Source organism: Squalius cephalus (genome assembly GCF_949319135.1).
Source record: "Squalius cephalus genome assembly, chromosome: 22".
NCBI lineage: Eukaryota > Metazoa > Chordata > Actinopteri > Cypriniformes > Leuciscidae > Squalius > Squalius cephalus.
In genome coordinates, this window is record NC_137143.1 from 24,023,017 (window position 1) to 24,045,680 (window position 22,664).

The 22,664-nt window shown below is 37.9% G+C and overlaps 1 protein-coding gene across 2 annotated transcripts in view; it reads right to left on the reverse strand.

Annotated features, from left to right (window-relative positions):
• Positions 1-22,664, reverse strand: part of igsf21a (immunoglobin superfamily, member 21a) — a 234,420-nt gene that overhangs the window by 70,880 nt on the left and 140,876 nt on the right. For both annotated transcript variants that reach the window (XM_079856815.1, XM_079856814.1), the window contains exon 3: positions 8,339-8,460. In XM_079856815.1, the coding sequence (XP_079712941.1) occupies positions 8,339-8,460 (122 nt within the window). The remainder of the gene's footprint in view (positions 1-8,338; positions 8,461-22,664) is intronic.

Below are 22,664 nucleotides of genomic sequence, written 5' to 3' on the forward strand. Positions count from 1 at the left end.
ATTTTAAAGACAAAATACAGACTTCCCGATGACGCTATTGGGGAACACCCTCCACGTGAATCATGTCTGAAAAACTATCAAATCACGGCAATCGAAATTGACCGGCGACAGCCTATGACGCCACTACTAGTGCGATACTAGGGGCGCCTAGAGAACATGTCATCTCTTTTAGTCTTCAGGGAATGTTTTGTCTGATTTGCAATCACCTGAAAAAGGTAAGAACAATTACGGCAAGTGAAAAATAAGTGTTTCAAGAAGTAGTGTGGATCCGTATCTAAGATATTGACACCAGATGACACACACAACTTGTGCGTTTACTGTTTGGGCTCAGAGCAAGCACGATCAGTTCTTGAGGGAACTGCTTGTGCCAACTGTGTTTTTTTTTTCCATTGAGAAAACTTAACTCTTCTCGAGGGAAGAGGGACAGACATCTGTGCCAGCCGACTCAGGTCCCGTTCGCGCTAAGGCAGAGCAGAGACTAGAATCGTTGGGTTTCAGAGGGAGCTCGCCGAGGAGTTTGAGAGTTATTTTTTCTCTCATGCCCCTCGGATGCTCACAAGTTTGAGCTGCCGGATGAGGATGTGTTGTCACTAACATCCTCTGATCTGGCAGCGAGTGCTCTCCTGGACAGCCCAAGAAAGCAGGAGATGGCTGATGAGGGTGAAGAGGATTTACAGCCCGAACCCTCACAGCCACCCTGCCCCATGTATGATGAGTTGTGAGTGTTATGAAACGCGCTCAGTGAGGCTTTGCTGCAGTAGGAGCGCGTGAGGGAAGAGACTGCTCGTGGCAGACTTTACGAAAGGTTTCTTTCCAGCCATAACGCTCTAGCTCCCGTGAGCCTTCAATTCCTGTCCGATCTACACAATGAGATCGAAAAGGCATGAAAAAACCTGTGTTCAGCGCGCATCCATTGCCATCAGTGAGCAAACTACGCTGATGTTGAGGGGATGCGCGAACACGGGTATGTGTCGATGCCTCAATTATCGAGAGGTTCGCAAACTGTCTCGTGGTTGTTGAGGCATCGACACTAAGTGCTCTGGCCCAGCATTTTAAACAAACATTGTGCTTAAATGGCAGGGCATACACGATGGTGTGTCTGGCTGGTGATGCCTTGCACACAATGGCTGTGCTGCAAGCACACCACACTGATTTGCTGAAATATTTGGACCTGACGCAGTGGACGAGCTGCGCCGCACTATAGATTAGCTCTCAAACTAACAGCTGCCGCGATTGGATGAACTCGATGACGGCGATGGTGGCCAGGGATAGGCATCTGTGGTTGAACTGGGATGATATTGGGGAGAAAGAAAGCTTTTCTTCTCGATGCACCAGTGTCGCCTTCTGAACTTTTTGGCACCTCCGTTGAGACGGCGAGAGGCACGCTTGGCTGCATTAAATCTTGCATGACACTACGCTCCGTATCTGCATACTTCCTACACCCCAGGCGCTTCTTGCATAAGCCCTGAGGCTGGACCTGTGACGAGTGATTCCTTCAATTTGGAACCCTTCTGTAGGTCTGGCGTCGGGTTTGGTAGTAAGTGCGCTCTTTCGAACTCTGTAAGGTGATAAGCCTCCATTTTATGTCGTTTAGGGCATCACGCTACGAGCAGCAGGTTGAGCTCTGTAGGTCTCCTCCCTTTACTAGAGTTTTTTAGTAAGGTTGAACAGTAGACCTCGGTTCCCTGTTAGAAAGTATTAAGGGGTGTGTTAGGAAGGTTTTTTTATAAGAGTAGAAATAGGGCCCTGAAGTCCCCATATATAGGTAGGCTATGCATACCCTTCCCATAGAGCTCCTCTGATTTAGAGTCATCAGGCTTATATAGTGGGTAGTGTCGATCTGTGGAAGTGAACAGGTTGGCCGTATTCTACTAAAATTTTCTAGTCAGGCCACCGTTCATCCGAGCATCAAACAGACATTTTCTGCGTGAGATGGCTTCCTCCCTATCGGGAATTCTTCTACTGAGGCCACCGCTCGGTCAAGCTCCAGATAAAACTACAAAATCAAGCGTTGGCCCTCGTCAGGCCACCTTGATAGCCACCTTATACTACAGCAGTAGTTCTCCTCTCACTTTTGAGAGTCATTTTGAGATTATAGCTCTGAACATTCATATAAATACATATAATATTCGTGTGTGGCTTAGGCTTAGTATCTAGGATTTTTGGTGCTGGTCTGCTAAGCATTCTCGCCTCAAAGCCTCTCAATATCTGAGGGTAGGTTCCATAGACCATCAGGAGATTTTTTTCTGTATATCTAGTTTCCTAGTACTAGCCTCCTCTTACTCAAGAGTCGTCCGGCCAAGGCCTGCCTTTTGCATTAGGTGTAAATGCTAGTGGTGTAACAGGGTAGATAACAGCATAGGTAGCAGGCTATCTTCAAAAAATCCTTCCATGCAGATATCTATGGGCGTTGTCAGGTCTTTCTCTCTAGAGAGTAAGAAGCATTTTGCTCAGGCCTCAGCCCTTTACAGCATTGAGTGTGGTAGCTGGCAGCAAGGTCTTAAGTTAAAAAGGATTTTTCTTCTGAGCCCCTTGAATATAAGAATTCAAGTCATAAGGTCGAATGTCGTTGGCCATCTACTGAGGCCTCCAATCACGTGGGTTTAGTCTTGTAAAATTACAAGATAATAGGCCTCGACCCTGATACATCCTTCAGGGTCATGCCGATAGTGCTGCCCTTGTTACGGTCATTAATTAGAGTACTTTGCTACCCATAGCTCGTATGTTATCACCCTTCACCACCTAGGCTCAGGTAGAGACAGATTAGTGACTCCCTCCCACTTGGGATGGTTGAGTATGCTCCCTTAGAGCCAAAGCACTGCCCGGGCTGATGCCCGTGACTTTCGAAGCTGTAGGCCTTTCAGTAGGCCTCCTCGATAATCTGGTAGAGTAAGATTGTACTCTCCTTGCTTTAAAGGATTGATAGCATTTCTGCTGAGTACACTGCCCGTTGGGAATGTTAAATAAGTATAACCAGGCACACAGATATGTCTGTAAGAGCACCTAGGCTTTTGATGGCTCTGCATACATCCTCACTATCAAGTAGTTAGGCCTTAACAGGCCTCCTTGAAGGCCCTTGATTTTGTGAGAGACTCTGTTTAGGAAACAGACAGGTTGTTGGCAAGACTAGGTCGGTCAGTAAATTTGACGGTCAGCCTCCCTGGTGGCATGTAGGGTTGACTTTATGTTCCCCTCAGAAAGTGACTGAACGGGACTCCTTTTGGACCCCCTGGCCATATTCCCTTAAAGGAACACCTTCCATGGAAGCTGTTGGTTCCAAGCCTTTGAGCGGCCTTGGTAGGCCTTCCGTTGTTGGGAGGCCACTTTGAGGCTTATAACTTGGGCAATGACCGCAGGGAATAATGTCACTGACAGCCTGTATGTGACCCGAAGGGGGAGTGTGTTCTTGGCATTTCAGGTTGAAACTGCCAGTTCTGACGTTTTTGTCACGAGCCATAATTGGCATGCACTCCCCTCAGCATGGTGGGATTGTACTTCGTTCCCCAATAGCGTCATCAACGCAGTGTGAGTTCCCTTTCGAAAGGGAATTTCTAGGTTACGACTGTAACCTCTGTTCCCTGAGAACAGGGAACGAGACACTTCATCGTTAGCCATGCCTTGGGGATGCCTGCTGAACAGTCCCTTCAGACGAAAGTGGATGACATGTTCTCTAGGCGCCCCTTTTATATTTCCCGGTCGCACTAGTAGTGACGTCATAGGCTGTCGCCGGTCAATTTCGATTGCCGTGATTGGATAGTTTTTCAGACACCGGTTCACGTGGAGGGCGTTCCCCAATAGCGTCATCGACGCAGTATCTCGTTCCCTGTTCTCAGAGGTTACAGCCATAACCTAGACGTTTTCACAGCTCTGAAAAGACAGCTTTATATTGCCATGTTTCTGGGTTACAAAACACTTCTGGTCTATCTTTGTTTGCAAATCTTCTTTCAGCTCATGGTCCACATTCTGGATATAATAATTTTCTAAAAGTCTCATAAAAAAAAAATCTCAGCCTCTCTTTTCGCTTCAGTCAAGCGATTCTTTAACAATCCCAACATCATCTGCATGTGCTTGGCGCCGGTCGACAAAGTCCTGCTGCTCAGCCCCTTTAAAACAAGCAGAAAACAGCTAGATTGACTGAAACCAAGCTCATTTATATTGAATGAGGGCAGCGGGTGAGTTCTCAGCACAAGCGAATAAGCATTCCTTTCATGTACGCCTCCCCACCGTGGCTTTCTTTCCCCCTGCACCTCAGATAGCTCACTTAGGCTTGATGAGTAGAAACACAGGCAATTAATTGCAGTGTTCACCATCATGGCGATAGTGATGGCAACAATACAGTGGCTGTAAATAAAACCACTCTGCCATTTCTCCTCACAGATGTCTATAATTTTAACCTAATCTATTGGCAGTTTTTTGAGTTTTTATTGTTGTTGTTGTTAGTTTACTCCCCTACTTCCAGGGCTGCTTGACATGCACAGACCGTGATGATTGGATGAGAGGTTTGGCTCCGGCTTTGTACATTGGCATTGGTCTCACGTTCTACCCTGCAAGTGTCCTCTCTCTGGATGAGCTTTACTGCCCGGGTCTCTGAATCCCGGCCAGCATATTTCTCAATTCCTGTCTATCTTACCCTCTTAGCTCTCCACCTCTCCTTCCCTCTGCTTTTCAACACTCTCTGTCTCTTATTTGCTCATTCTCTCCCCTCTGTTGCATACTTCCTCTTTGGATTGCTGAAATGCCGGCGATGTTGCACAATAGTCTGGCTCGCTCTGGCATTCAGTTCTTCAAAATAATCTCAATGGGACTGAAACTCCAGCTCCTTCACAGTCTTTCTCAGTTTCACCCCCTCTGTATTCTCTCTCTCTCTCACTGTGCTCTAAAAATGTAGATGGATTGTTAATCAGAGAGTAATAAAAAGCCGATTAGCACTAAATCACACCGAGGCAAGGAGGGATTTGCCTAGCCAGGTCCTGCCACTCTGCAGTGTGTTTAAGTGTGTGTGTATGCTGAGAGGGACAGAGCGCTCGCTGCCAGGAATATAACATTCTGTAATTACAGAAATGTGCCATGAATTTCTCAGCTGAGGCCTGTTCTTATTGGCGTTGTGGGCGTATGATGTTAGAATATGTCCAAGGCTGAATTTATGGTGTTGGAATATTCACAATAGCTCATGATTTCATGAGTCATCAAACACAGAGGTCAGCTGAGGTGATCTCTTACTTGTATATTCACTCATAGGGCCTTGAGCATCAGTTAAAAACAAAACAAAAACACAATTACATTAAATGTTGCCATTTATGCATGAAAGGATTTGTGAATGATTTATACATAACACAATTTTTAAAAAAATCCATTGTTTGTTGCTTGAATGAGATTCATTGTGAGTACACTCATAGTAGTGGTCAACCAATACAGGCTTTTCAATGGCAGATGTCGATATATAAAGAGCCATGTGCATGGCAGCTGAAATTACATCTGTGAAAACTCTTTAAAAAAACTGAATTATAATGCCACTCAGGGGCCTCTGCAAACTTTCAAAGGGTCAACAAGATGGATGAACAAGCAAAGCAAAGCAACAAGGGGCTGACAAGACCGATGATAACCAAATGGCAAAATTTTAGCTAATTAATTGGCCTGACTGATACATTAATCTTTACTGTAGACTATACTAAATATTTATGTTTAAATAATAATAAAATAAAAAAATAAATAAAAAAAATAGTGTAAAATACATAGTGGTATACAAATCCCACAACAGCGTATCCTTACTTCAAGACTAAAAAGAGAAATCACATGCCTCAAAGACACACAGCATATTTCATGTCTCTCTTTTAACACTGTTGTCACGTTTCAGTGAAGAGGCATGAAAAAAAAAAAAAATCTGATAGATGTGGATGATAATCAGAGGCTTTTATTGAAGAACGGGCTTCTCCTGAAGGGCCCCGTAGGGCCCGGTGGGCGTAAGTGCTTTTGTTTTGGAGTATAAAGTCGAAAGTTTTGCCAAGAGCATTTGGGTCTCATAGGAACAGGTGGAGAATTGAGGTGTCCATGATAATAAGAGAAGAGGGCCAGGTCAGAGTGCAAGGGGAGGGTCCTGTGAACCTGTTCGAGATTTGATTGGCAGCTCAAACTCACCATCTTAATAAACTGACAGCTTAGTGACAAGGAGAAGCTAGTGAAGAACAAGAAGAAACCTAACATTATGACTTATATTAAATATTAAAGAGAAACAGAATTAATTTTTCAAACACCTTCAACAACATATCATCATTAAGGGTGGTTGTGAGGATAACGTTTAGAAAAGACACAGAATTTCAATTTGGCCTGTAATAATTTGACACCTTGTGTTGTGTTGAGTTTTCCAGGGAATTCAAACTGTCATGGAAAATGATTAGACATAAGCAGTTCAAAATTATGTTATTATTTTCCATTACTCTAAAATATGTGCATATTTCTGAGCAGCATGAAGACAAGAATCACTGCTTTCTCAGTTTAATGTGAAAACAAGTCAACTTCTATAGCCCAGCTAGAGGCAGACATGTCTATCTCTCTGCTTTCATTTTCAGAAAGATCCTTGCTTGTGCCTTTATTTACAGGTGAAAGGGTGAGATCTGAATTAGAGTGGCAAGGCCTGCTGGTGTGGTGTTTTGCCACTCTGGAATGAAAATGAGAGATAATACCTGTGAAATATCCTGTTCGGGTGCTCTAGATCTCCCACTGAATGCTGTGTCAGAGGCTACAGGAAAAAGGATTTGAGAAGTGTGTATGCTCGTGTGTCATTGTGTGTGTCATTCAAGTGTCTGTGCTTCATAAAATTGTTGCCATCCATCCATCCATCCATCCATCCATCCATCCATCCATCCATCCATCCATCCATCCATCCATCCATCCCTCTGTCACATCGTGTGGACTTTAAAACCTTGTGAAAATAGTATTGTTTACTTTCAGTTGCAGACAAGTATTGACAAACGTTACCCATCTATGCTTAAAACAAAATTTCAGCATTTCAGAGAATAAATCTTGACTTGACTTACGGTTTTTACCGTAAAACAAAATACTGTTTAAGAAAAAGATTTTTGAAACAATGTGTGTGCGTTTATACTTAGGCAACTGCACATGAAGCTTGATAGTCTCTGCAGTTGCCATCTTCCTTCCCGAGCATTATGTGAGACTGCGAGGTCAATACATGTGATCTCTACTGCTGTTTATAGTGTGACAGTCAATTTACTTCCTGCTGGGTAGGAGTGTTTGTTTCTGTGCGTGTGCACACAGCATACACTGTCCCACTTTCCAGGCAAAGCAAGAAGGCAGTGTAGCCTGTTACCTGAAAAACTCTGATGGAGTTATTACACACGTGCAGATACTGTATCTGCGCACAGATAAGTGCAGCTAGTCTTGCAGCAGACAAAACCTTCCTTTTTCTCCTCACCATCTAATAGTTTGTACCAGCTTTTGGTCTGACAAGAAACTTGTGTTTTGGTGAGGAGCAGAGTATATGACAAAGTATTTCTGGGTCTTGCTTTTGCTTTTCTGCCTAAAGCTGAGCCTCAGGTATCAGGGGTGACTTGGGGAACACGTCTGTTCCTCAGCGGGCCTATGAAACACTAAAGCAGATGTTCAGAAAGGGGAGGCTAAAGATGACACTCTCTGAATGGGGAGCAGGGAAATTGCAACTGAGGGACCAAAGCTTGAAAAGCTTGGCTAGGGGCTCAGTGAGTGAAAATACCAGAACGTACTGGATAGTGAGGAAAAGTCTCTTAATCAGGTCAATGATTCAGATTTACTTACAGAGTGTAACTTTTTTAGGCCTTTATGGGACCAGTTTACAGTACACAGGACACAGAACCACTAGATGGAGCGCAACATAATTAAACAAAAGGTCATTAGCATATACAGTATGCTAATTAATACTTAACACACCTGAGATGGTAATCCCACTCACACATTTGTCCAATTGGTCTTTAAAAAAAAAAAAGATGCACTGATCTGAGTGTCAAATGTTGATATAATTTTAACATGACAAGATATCTTAAAAATGTAACACTTATGATGCAAGACACTGCAAATACTGTGAAATGCATTGACAAAGAGGCTCTTCTGATGCACACATAAGAAAGTTCATAATTCAGAAGGAACAAGGAATTGCTCTTTATATTAATGTTGAAAGCCAGTAGGAAATAAACGAGAAGTCATATTGGCCACGTTAGCACCAGAGTCCAATGCGCTATGGCTCGGAAAATATGCATCAATATTTTAAACAACGATTAATTTTTTGGCACCTCCAGTGATCAGATCACATAAATATTCTCTGTTTTGAAAATCAATTAATGACTCTTACCGGACCGTCGATTGATACACCAGATCTTCCCGTCTGCGGTAATCCTCCATATGGGAGTAATTGGTATTGAACATAGCATCGTACGTAAAAATCTTCTGCTTAATAGTACCTCCGTCAGTAACCTGTAAAGAAATAAGAATAAAACATTAATAAAAAGATGTGTCTTATAATGAAGTGGATATTCCATAGACCCCGATACATAAATAATGAGATGAGACAAGAGCAAGTACAAGAGCTCGATGCCCACAGGCAAAGTTAGTTCTCACACTTTAAAACGATCCCAATGATCCATTTAGAGTTATTATTGGTATATTATTTAAGAGCTTGTGAAGAGATGAATTTAAATGAGCGCTCAGAAACCTGCCGAGCATGATGAACTCAGCGAGACACTTACATATATGGCATTAGGAATTAAGTGCACTATAAGAGAGCGATTTAATGATGACTGACGTTTTTGCTGCATTTTGTTGGTCTGCGGCACAGGAAAGGTAATGAAATGTGAAGAGATATTGCAGAGGTGAGGGATATTCGCAGCACCATTGGCTCATTTTGTGTCTTTTTCCCCTCCCTGACGTTCTTGGCAAATGATGGAGCGCTCCTCTTTTGGCGCTAATATCCACAGGGGAGAGAAAGTCGCTTAGCATTTGAATGACTGCGATTTCTCTTCAGAGCACAGAGAGAAGAAGGAGAAAGAGGGGTGACAGATTTTAATGGAAGTGTTAATGCCTGCTTTTGAAGCGGTGGAATTGTTGGCGGGACAGGTGTCTTTCTTTCGGCGAACACTTGAGATGCTATCTATGGCCTCTTAATCTGGTCCCCAGGCGCTGTAAATCAGGCCTAGGTGGATTTGCGATTGGTTTTCCTCAGTGTGGAGAACAACAGAGACACGGGGACAATGTTAAATTGGTTTGATTTGAACAAACAATTCACGCTGCCCTCACAAATGAGTGTAGGACAGCCACAATAACCTCTAGTCCTCTAGAGATTCACACTAAATGCCTGCAGCCACTACAACACACAATGATTCATAATTGCTTGAATTCTCTTTTAGAAAGGAATTATGGGCACAATGAATATAGGGGATAAACAATTCAAGCGTATAAGATAATGTTTACATAATGCATATCTAAAACTCACAATAACAGCAAGGTATTCCAGAGCAATTTTAACATGATTGGATTTAATATACCTGAAACTTTATGAGTGTAAAATTGTGTGGGTTAAGAATATTTTCTAGTCCTTCCATCTCTTCCTCATACTGCAGATACAACGTGAATGTTGATACATGTTGATGTACCAGAAAATATTCTTTGCTGCAATGAATATATTTTTTTATTTGAAAAAAAAAAGAAAAAAAGAAAAGAAAAAGAAAACATCAAAAAGAGAAAGACATAAAAAGTAGTTGTTAATTTACACACACTTTTTAAAAGTTTGTCCACATTTTATATATTCTTTTGGGAACAAATATGATGACTATGATGAAAGAAACTGTACTAAACAAAAAACTGCTGTGAACTTAGCAACTAATGAACGGTGAATATATCTTTTCAGAAACAAACACTTATTGCCAATCAAGAGTCTCAGAAACAGGTCAGCAAAGTGCTCATATTGTCAACCACTTGTGACACCATTTAAAACGCATCCAAGAAATGTTTCAGCATTGCACTCTGAGCACGAAGATCACACTGACCATCTTGCAAGCATCCGACGATGCGGCTGCTACAGGGCCCGCTACATTTTGCTACAGGTTCACAAAAAAGTGGTGACATTGAAAGGTCAGTCGCTAAAAGCAAACCTGTGTTTGATAGTTGTGTTTTCCCCTCAGGTTGATCCTGGTTGCTTTTGTAGTTGACTCCAATAATGCTTTCAAATTCCTTTAAAAGGTGAGATGCAAGAAGGTTTCTGTCTGACATGTCTTAGAAAACGTAAAGTGCTCCCGGTAGCTGAATACAGATTCCTTTGGTGGTTTCGGCTCTTGACTCAAATTGTTGCAGCATTGTTATGGATAGCTTGAGATACTTCTACCTGTATTTCTTCAAGTGCAATCCAGCCCCCATTCAAAAGATAAAAAAAAAAAAAAAAGAATTCTGACCTTTAATGTACAACCATAATGTGAAATCACCTGTATCTTGTTTCATAAATCACAGTGAACTGCATTAGAGAACCACAGAAGAAAGGAGAATGAGAAGATATGAGGACTTTTTTTTTTTTTTTTTTTTACTGAAACTGCTTTTTACCCCTAATGGAGTATGGAGCAAAAATCTATAATTGTGGAGAAACACAATGTGAAGGGTTTGCTCTGTTTACATGCATTATGAAATGAGAGGGTGCTTGTGTTTATTCAAGCACATATGAAAATATTCGATAAGCAGCGAGCGCATGCTAAAAACGCAGAGTACATGATTAGTGGGAGAAGCAGAGTAAAGGTTCTGACATTCTCTCCGATAAATAGAAACGCGAAATGGGTCTTTCGAAAAAATAGACACTGTCACCCACTTTGTCATCATGACGAGAAGAGGACAGTAATGAGAACATCAAGCGCATAGTGGGAAACACAAGGTGCCACTGTACAATGGAATTTAATAAAAGGAAAAATTGAAGTGAACAAATGAATGAGTTTGTTTGATAGAACATCCCATAACCCTTTCAGATCATGGTTTCATGTGGTTTCTGTTCACTCAATATTTCATAATATATTTTAAATGTTATCATGCACTGTAAATACATACAATTATCCAAAATTATATATATATATATATATATATATATATATATATATATATATATATATATATATATATATATATATATATATATATATATATATATATATATATATATATATATATATATATATATATATATATATATATATATATATATATATATACACACACACACACACACACACACACACACACACATCATACATTTAAACATTTCTTAACATTTTTCCCATAGTTTTTCTATATTTTTTTGTGGGTGTCTCCACAATTAAAAGTGTCAAAGCAGCTATAATTAGCCTTATTTTAGAACATTATATGAATTAGAAAACAACAACAATATCGTCATCATCTATTTTCTATTTATGTCTGAAATATTTCCTTTTAATTATTTTCTATAATATCATGATTTGGCAAAATATGGCCAAAATGTAGATATTTTTTATTTATACATAAATACATTTATTTAAATATATTAGCAGCATATTCATATATTTCAATATATAGTATATTATATAAAAAATCTGGAAAAATATGAAATCAAAAAAATTCAAAAAACATTTTCCTAATACATATTGTGTATGCATTTTGTATATATTGTCATTTATTCTTGTAGGCCATTTATTTAAAATGCACTATTGAAGAAGGCCATGCACATCGCTGTGGTGATGAAGGAAATGAGACATTCAGCTGGCATGGCACACACATGTGGGCCTATAATGATTTTACCTCCTAATCAAAATGGACCTGAACTCCCATGTGAAAGAATATCCATCATGGATGACTGTCCGCCCTGTTGTCTTGACGACTACCTCTGCTATGAGAATATGGAAAGAGACAGGAAACCAGATAAATGTGCTTTTATTAAGGAAAAAGGCCACATGGGGGAAACATACATCCAGCTCAGGGTAGTTTATTGAATCTGTTCCACATATTACCGCCAAGACACTGGAGTACAACTGAGTTTACCATCTGGAGAGGAGGAAGAGGATCTGGGTGGGCGAGAACCATCTCCTCCTCCTAAGTCTGTCTATGTACCCACAACAAACCTTGCTGCCCGTAACAGTAGGATACCGTACCTTGGAACAGTGGTGTGCATGAAATGAGGAGGCAAAGTCCTCACTGAGTATTATTATTATTTAAAAAAAACAATGTAAATTCATGTTACAATACCACTTAAATTTGACATATACATTACTTACTTTTTAAAAATTATTAGATTTCGCATTTTGACATTAACAGTATAATTCATGTTAAATTTATTTTAAAAATAAATAAATAAATAATAAAAAAACAAGTTTATTTATCATCAAGGTAGTGCCTTTTACCATTTACTCCAAATTAATAACTAGAACACAACAGTAACAAATTTCAGATCTATATTTTATTTGGGTAACACTTTATAGGGTCTAATTCTTACTATTAACTATTTGCTTATTAGCATATATATTAGCATATGTTTATTAGTACATATTAATGCCTTATTCTGCAATACCTATACTTAACAACTAACTTAATAACTATTAAAAAGCAATAATTAGAAGTTTATAGAGGCAAAAGTCTTAGTTAATAGCTAGTTAGAATTGGACCCTAAACTAAAGTGTGACCTTTATTTGTGAACTTATATTCAGCTGTTCTTTTTAACAGTGAACTTATTTTCGGATCATCAGTCATCAAAACTTGGTAAACACTGCATTGATAGTCACAGACAGAAATTACCTTAAATTTCACAAAACTTAATGCTTAAAAACCTTAAATGATTGTGCTTTCAAGTCATTTCAGGTTTGATTTTGATGTGACAATGCAGTGATATCTAAGTGAGTGAGTTGTTACTCACTTACTTGTAATTTGTCTTCCCATTGACACCATTATTTGTTTATTCTGACTCATTCGTGGACATGGAACACGCACAAAACTATAAAAAAGATCAGAAAAAAAGATCAGACTGAATTTATATATACAAACAAGCAATATAAACATGCTATTTATTTCTATGTACATATACTCTATACTACCATTCAAAAGTTTGGAGTCTGTATGATTACTTTATATATTTTTTTATGTTTTTTTTTTTAAAGGTATTTTATAAATCTTTTTAAATATTGGAATTTATTCACTCTGATTATAGTATCATAGTTTTAAAATAATAGTTTTATTTATTTGTTTGTTTGTTTGAGTTCAGTCTGATCTTTTTGTCTGATCTATATAGTTTTGTGTGTGCCATGACCACGAATTAATCAGAATAAACAAATAATGCTGTCAATGGGAAGACAAATTACAAATAAGTGAGTAACAACTCACCCACTTAGATATCAACTAACTATATATATATATATATATATATATATATATATATATATATATATATATATATATATATATATATATATATATACATATATATACATATATATATTAGGGCTGTCAAAAGATTAATCGCATCCAAAATAAAAGTTTGTTTTTAATAATATATGTGTGTGTACTGTGTATAATTAAATTTGTATATATAAATACACACACATGCATGTATATATTTAAGAAAAATGTGTTATTTATATATATAAAAAAATATATATTTATATACAATATAAACTATATAAATATATATACAGTATATGTATGCAAATATTTCTTAAATATATACATGCATGTGTGTGTATTTATATATACAAAATAATTATACACAGTACACACACATATATTATGTAAACACAAACTTTTATTTTGGATGCCATTAATCGCGATTAATCTTTTGACAGCCCTAATATATATATATATATATATATATATATATATATATATATATATATATATATATATATATATATATATTATTGTGTTATATTTTTGGGCGTAATTCCTATGTATTCCTATGTCTGCACTACGTCTGTATTTTCCTCACTTTTTACGTTCCAACCAGCCTCAGATATCAGAAATTTACTCAAATTCATTATATGACAAGCATGCCTGAGCTTTAATCAGTCAAATTTGATCAGTGGCACATTATAGAGGAGTGCATCCAAGCAGGCAAGCAGGATCAAGAGAGGTTGGAGAGGGGTGCAATCTACAAGTGTATGAGCGAGTAAGGTGGAGGATCCCTACAGAGTGTAAACAATGCACGCCGTCTGCTGCGGTTCCACATGGAGGCCCTGGCCTTCTCCCTACCTTCACTCAGCTCACTTCAGCAGAGTGGCACCCCATCCCTCGGGCCTAACTGAGCTGTGGTTATTTATAGAGCACTCCTGAATCACTTCCTGCAGCCTGAGGATACACACAGGCAGGCACACACACACACACACTCTCACATAGATTGTGATTCAATGGCTTAATCCGATCGTGACCTTAGATCACTGCCACAGTCATGCTGAAAATGAGGCTTCAGGTGGAAGCAGCCCTTGTCAACATACTGTATGGACACCAATTAACTTAATGTTTAGTTGCACAAAGACAAAAAGATCAGACTAAACTCCAACAAACAAACAAACAAATAAAAATATTATTTTAAAACTATGATGATATAATCAGAGTGAATAAATTCCAATATTTAAAAAACATTAAAGACATCAAAAATATAAAAAAAAAAATCAATCCTACAAACCCCAAACTTTTGAATGGTAGTGTACAGTATATATACATATAAATAAATTCCATGTTTTTTTTCTTCTTTTTCTTCACTCTTTGGCATTTCAGGAGACACCCACAGCTGTCATCCTTTCAGATATGTGGTCAAAAACTCTCCAACTTCGTTATTTTTCTTCTATTCCCTCCTCCGCCCATCACTTAACAGGAGTTTTGTCTCGCTCTACGACCACCCCATTCTAAGCCATTATTTCATAACCTGAGAAATGTTGACAGGCCTCATATTAGCGATTTGACAGCAAAATAACAACCCGCAAAGCACATACTTATGTCATACGCATGTCAATGGCGTGACAGACAACTATTTATCGGCTCATACAGCAGCACATATCAATAAACTTGCTCTCACCTTGTGTCTTCCGAAGATTTAAGGTATAGTCACTCTGGATATACAATGTGGATGTCGCTCTCTTGAAAATGCATGAGGCGTATTCAGCACTCTAAACAAACATAGCCATATGGGGTCCACAGTCCCTATAGTAATATTTACAGCCACACTCCTGTGTCTTCCTTTGTATGTTCTCAAATATTGCGCGACCAGCAGTCAATCTAGTTCTGTGTGCAAAGTATACAAACCCGGCAAAATATGGTGTCTTACCCTGGGTAAGAAAGCTTTTGTAAACAACTTTTATTTGCCATTGACTGCTTTAATCTAGTGAATGGTGGCCAGACTACATAGAAACTAGCTAACAGGCGTTGTGTAAACGTGTGGAACATGGCCCTAACACCACCATTGTCATGTGTGTGATTCCCAGGAAACATACAGTATACTGAAAAAATAAATATTAAAAAAAGGGATAAGAAGAAAAAGAAAAAGCTTTTTGTGGGGTCAGCAAGTTTACAAAATCAATACTTTTGTATATACTCACCAAGGATGCATTAAATGAATCCAATATGACAGTAAACACATTTACTATTCTACTGAATTTTTATTCATCAAAGAATCCAGAGTTTTTTTTTTTTTCATGGTTTACACAAAAATATTCACCAGCACAACTGTTTACAGCATTGATAATAATAATAAATGTTTCTTGAGCACCAAATCAGCATATTAGAATGATTTCTGAAGGATCATGTGACACTGAAGACTGGAATAATGGCTGCTGAAAATTCAGCTTTGCCATCACAGGAATAAAATATATTTTTTATCTATACATTTATATATATATTATACAGTACCAGTCAAAAGTTTGGAAACATTACTATTTTTAATGTTTTTGAAAGAAGTCTCTTATGCTCATCAAGCCTGCAGTTAAAAAAAAACAACAAAAAAAAACAAAAACTGTAATATTATGAAATATTATTACAATTTAAAATATTGGTTCTCTTTTTTAATATACTTTAAAATGTAATTTATTTTTGTGATGCAAAGCTGAATTTTCATCAGCAAGTACTCCAGTCTTTGGTGTCTTATGATCCTTCAGAAATCATTCTAATATGCTGATTTATGATCAATGTTGGAAACAGTTGTGCTGCTTAATATTTTTTTTATAGCCTGAGATACTTTTTTCAGGATTATTTGATGAATAAAAAGTTTGCCTGTAAATAAGAACTGTATTTATTTAGAATAGAAATCTTTTGTAACAATATACACTACCATTCAAAAGTTTGGGAACAATAACTATTATTTTTTTAAGAAATTAGTACTTTAATTCAACAAGGATGCGTTAAATTGATAAAAAGGTGATGGTAACGATTTATATTGTTAGAAATGTTTTTATTTTGAATAAATGCTGTTTTTATGAATAAATGCTGTTAACGTTTTACTCATCAATGAATACTGAAAAAAGTATTCCAAAAAAATATATTAAACAGCACAACTGTTTCCATCATTGATAATAACTGAGTATCAAATCATCATATTAGAATGATTTCTGAAGGATCATAAGACACCAAAGACTGGAGTACTTGCTGATGAAAATTCAGCTTTGCATCACAAAAATAAATTACATTTTAAAATATATTAAAAAAGAGAACCATTATTTTAAATTGTAATAATATTTCATAATATTACTGTTTTTTTGTTTTTGTGTTTTTTGTTTTTGTTTTTTTTTTAACTGCAGGCTTAATGAGCATAAGAGACTTCTTTCAAAAACATTAAAAATAGTAAAGTTTCCAAACTTTTGACTGGTACTGTATATATATATATATATATATATATATATATTTTTTTTTTTTTATCAAATAAATGCAGTCTTAAGTTAAATAAGAGTTTTTTTTAACAAATAAATGCAGTCTTAAGTTAAATACAGTAAGAGTTTTTTTTAACAAATAAATGCAGTCTTAAGTTAAATAAGAGACTTAAATAAGAGAGAAAAAAAAAAAAAAAAAAAAAAAAAAAACATCTTACAGTGCCTAAACGTTCAAACAAATCAAAATGTAGGCAAAGTTAAATATATCAGTCACTCTTTGTAGATTTTAAAATCATCAAAGCATTTTCTTTTTCATCTGTGTTATTTTTAAGGTACTAGTATACTGTACCACATATTGCTGACAGCGAGCAAGCAGTTAATTTATTTATTAATTACAGTAAATTAACACGTAAAATCAACTCTTATGTAAATGTAAATCTACAGAGACTGACTCATTAAAGCGTGATGTTTTACCAGAGTCCCATTGTTAAACTTTGCAGACTGGAAGACGGTGGAACTCGGATTTAATAAGATTTATTGCAGTTCTTAGTATGAGCTGACGTGTTGATGAAATTCTAACAAAAAAGACGTGATCGGCGCATTGTACTGATCTGAGTGTTAGAGAACAGCTCATCTGCATGCCAATTGGTTTAATATTGTGCTCCCACAATGGGAACAATGGGCGCTCTGAAAGGAACACGAAACAGGACCACTGTACCACTGGAAGTGTGGCCGTTTCCTCAACACCAGGGGCTCTTCATTCTAAACAACACAAAAAATCTAATTCAAAGCTGCGCTGTAATAACTGTAACTAAATCACAGCCTCCAGTGTTTCTCCAGTAGCTGCCTATGATATTTCCGCTATGTCTCCACAGGACACAGCTGTGAGCTTAAACTGCTCTACCTGCTCACCTGGGAACCCATGGTGAGCCGAGGTCCCCGCTGTGCCGAGTACAGTGAAAGGTGTGCTGAATGAATTTCACGCTGCACGTCAGATGTCTCCTCCCTCCCGGCTATGACAATGAAAGGGATCTGCCTCTCTGCAGGGCTTTCGCAGATGCCATGGGACGGGTTATCCAGTTAAACAGACACACAACCATCCCACCTCATGCGGCTGACATAGGTGCCATTACATAAATCACTTTCTTCAAGGTGCAGCGCTGTCATGTGCATGTCTTGCATAAGAATATTTGTGACAGGCTCTGTTTATTTTTTGTGTCATAACAAATAAAACTACAGTAATGAGACACATAAGCAGTCAAAAGTACACATTTCATATATGTATATGTATATCTATTCAGGGCGCCTACCCTGTTAACACTTGCCAAAAAGGTCTCTGGATAGCTTGGTATCTGCCTGAAAAGGTAAAACCCAAAACCGTAATGAGGAAGTGATGTGTATGCACGAAAAAAAAAAAACAAGATGGCCATTGGGGTGATAAATATTCCTCTGCCCCGATGTGAGTGTCACATGCTCTAGGCATGCTGTCACTCATTTCCATTCCAAGACCACAAGGGAGGACAGAGCAGTGATTGGATAAGGCATTCTCTGGCAGATTGCTCTGGGATTAAAACTCATGCTGCCAGACATGTTCCAGCTCCAGTTGAACCCAAATCAGGGCAGAGGAGAACATCTGAACGGCTCTGGATTCACAACGTCAAGTCAAAGGCCAGATAGTGGTCCCAAAAAGTATTTGGACGCCTAAGCCACACTTAAAAATGTATGAATGTCAATGTATTAAATATAAACCCAAGTAACAATTATTTGAAAGAAAGACAGCTTACAGCCACTTGAAATGACTTTGGGACCAGCTGGTGAAAAGTAATGGCAAAAATGTGTTAAGCGAGTTTATTCGCAATGTTTTAGAGATGCGACTTGGTGTGATATTGTGTGTATATGAAATTAATTAATGAATTATGTATATATATATATATATATATATATATATATATATATATATATATATATATATATATATATATATATGACAGCGACATAGACACAGTTATTTCTAGTTGCTACAATGCAAAACTGCTTTAGATAAAGCAATGGTGTGAGGCTTCTTGTCTTCTAAAAATCAGAAAAATAAACAGGAAGGGTGAATTTAATAGGGAAAACATCCATGATGCTTATAATGCTGGGGATTTGCTGTCTGGGGCATACATTAACCTACTGCTTAAGGACAATAAATACCAAGGGGAGGACTAGGAGAGGTTGTCTTGCTCTGCCAGAAAGACATTACACATGAGGTCCAATTTCCCACAAAACAAAGGAGGCAGGAAGCATTCCCTGGCCCCATCTTAACAGTAATTGGGGACTTCCTTACAGAGACTTTCACTCATTTCCTGTCAACTGAAGTGCCATAGGGCTTGACAACACTAGAACATCTCTAGGAAAACTCAACTGTACACACCAAACAACAAACCTACTCATCCATTTCCCCACCCATATCCACTAAAACATGTTATGTAAGTTTTAGTCAATGAGGAGACAATAACACATGTTATGTAAAGCTTCACTCGGCAGTAGAAAGCAATTCTTTAACTGAAGGACAATGTGACAATGGGATACAAAAAGAGGACACAAAGACCTCTGGGAGAGTTCACCCTTAATCATTTGGGTCAGAGAGAGATAAGCATAGGTTATTTGAGTACATGTAATCTAGATTTCCAGAAATTAAATTCATATTTGAGTGTACTGTACTATGCATACTTTGCACAAAGGTAGGAACTAATGGATTGGAAATAAGGGATTTCCTACCATGATATTATTTTACAATAAACTAGTAATCTTCATAAAAAAATAAAAATAAAAAACACACACACACACACAAAAACAATTTTTGTTTTGTTTTTCTTCTCCGCAATCTTTCCATTTGGGAAAGCATACAAACCAAACTGTTGCACCGCTACACACCATGGCATCAAGACAATAATTTTAAAGTTGATCTGTCATTTGAATATTTCATTTTATCCATCTACAGATGTGAACAGGCAGGGGTGGGTGCGAGTGCTGGCAGACAGATGGTCCAGAAGATATTATGGGCCACAGCAGATCCTGTGTGTCTGTATATGTTCAGAGCATTCCAGAAGAGACTGTCCCTTTGCACTACACCTGCCCCTTTAGACAGATACTCTCACCATCTGGATCTGGTGGTGGCAATGCTAAATAAGGAGAGACTGTGTGAATTATGCAAAGCTAGCGTAAGTACGATAATATTAACTTTAAAATTGTCAGTCTCAGCTGAAAATACTGCACTTCTTTTAGCAATGATAGTGCTAAATAATATTAGATATACTGTATATAATATAGAAACTGAAATATTTTTGATTATAGAAATGATGTTTACATTATGTTTGTTTATTGTTTACAAATACATTATTTTCTATACACCATGACATCAAACTGACAGTCTTTACATGTTCCTGGTCTTACTGTAAACAATTGATGCATGTTAATCCAAAGAAAAAGACAATTTGGGGAAACGTACACTATTGTCAAAGGTTTGATAACAATGACATTAAATTGATCAAAAGTGACATTCATACTGTAATTTCTGTAAACCCTAACACCGTGTCCTAACTACACGCGACAAGATTCCAGCGACAGGCAGTGTGTCTGTCCACACTAGACGCGACGCGACTGTGAGACGCCACAACGTCAATCAAGAATCACAGCCAATCAGAACAGCGTGTGGGCGGAGTCTCGCGGCGAGTGCACAGCACTAGAGAGTAATCTTGGCGGCACTCGCAAGAAAATGGATAAGTAGCTACATAATCAAATTCACAAATATTACACCATTTAAAAAATACATGGTCTACTGAGTTACTAAAACAATCTTTGTCAAATAATACACTTGTTTGTTCACAGTTTGAACGTTCTTGTTTCCATTTGTTTAATTTCAAGATCTGAAGTGAATTATCCATTGTTGCTTTTACAGCTTCAAAGCTGGAGCACTAAATGATATTCAGAGTCACATTACACGCTTTTAACATTAAATAACGCACATAAACAGTACCTGAGATTATCATTGCCACACTTTGTGTTTATTGTTCCATCGCGACGTCGCAGAAAAATAGAAACTGTTTCTAAATTAGAAACGTTGCGTGTCGCCGTCGCGCCTGGTTAGGACAAAAACTCTGATTAACATGGAAAAGATACCTTTTATCGCATCTAGTCGGCATCGCGTCTAGTCTCTGCACGTGTAGTTAGGACACGGTGTAACACTCAAAATATATAATTGGTTTGAGTAGAGCAAACTTAAATTAAACAAAATAGTTCAAACTAGCTAACATTTCTAAATATATTTATAACTTTCTGTTTTATTTGAGTTCACGAAACCTACACATTTTAAGTAATCTGAATTGTTTAATTGTTTTGAGTTTAATGAACTAGTTTCTTTTCATAGACTAACTTAAATTTAACTGAAACTGGGCTGGGATTTCTATATTCCAGCATGCTCTGTAATGGCACTCAAAAGGGAGAGTAAATGCTAAAATTAAACATTACATATTCTATTTATCAAAAAAATCCTCACAAAAATACTAAGCAGCACAACTGTTTTCAACATTGATATATAATAAGAAATGTTTCTACCAAATCAGCATATTAGAAGGATTTCTGAAGGATCATGTGACACTGAAGACTGAATTAATGGTTGCTAAAAATTCAGCTTTGCCATGACAGGAATAAATTACATTTTAAAATATAATAACATTTCACAATATTATAGTTATTACTGTAGTTTTTATTAAATAAATGCAGCCTTGGAGCACAAGAGACTTCTTTCAAAAACATTACAAAATCTTGCTGACCCCAAAACTCTGAATAGTAGTCTGAATAGTACAACTTGTGCAACCTCTGAAACGACTTTCCTATTCCGCTGACGTCACCAATCCATCATACATTTCCATTCCCCTGATTTCATCCTAGCATTTAAAACCCACTTTTCCTGATCCAATCAATTCCTGATGGATAAAATCAAGTCCAGACTAGTATTTTTTTTTTTCCTCACTGAATCCTATTGAACTCTGAAATAAGACAGTAAGAAGCACTGCAAGTGGCATTTCGTGTTGACTTTAAAGCGACACTCCACCCATTTGCATTAAGCTTTGCATTGTTAGAAACCCAGTCATACTATTGAATGGTCGTGCAACACTCTCTCATTTTCCCCTGAGACGGGAGAAATCCGTTATTTACCTTTTACACTTCCTCCTACAATGACGCAAATATCGTCATTTTGCGTCATTGTAGGAGGAAGTGTAAGAGGGGGGGGGGGGGGGGGGGGGATTTCTGTTGAGACTACAAGCACTAGTTCCTCATCTTTCCCAGGGGGCGGGACCCGCTCACGCTACAGACCTATTAAAGATCAGTGGGTGGGACTTTACTCTCTGAAACTGAAAGCAATATCCTCCAAGTTTGAAGCTAAGCTAACAGGCGCTGTGGAGACAGATGTAAAGTAATGACAATAGCGGAGGAGAGTGCTCAATATGATATAGAAGAAGAGGATTTCGGAAGTCTGATGCTTGAATCAGGTGTTTGTGGCTACCTTTACAAGCCGCATTATAGCGAAGAGGAGCCGAGGCAGAAGACCTGCCTGCCGCGGACGAGGAGCCCGGACTGGCTCGAGTTAGGGCGGACTGGTGGCGCCGGTGATCTCACTATGCAACTACGAACCGCTACGAACACAGAGATAGAGTCCGTCTGCGGCAAAGAATTTCAACGATGACAATTTCTCCTGGACGAAATCTCTGAATCAGACGAGGACACGGACGTTTGTGTTGAGAACTATCCTAGTTTCGCACCGCATATGTTCTGACTGAACATCCAGGT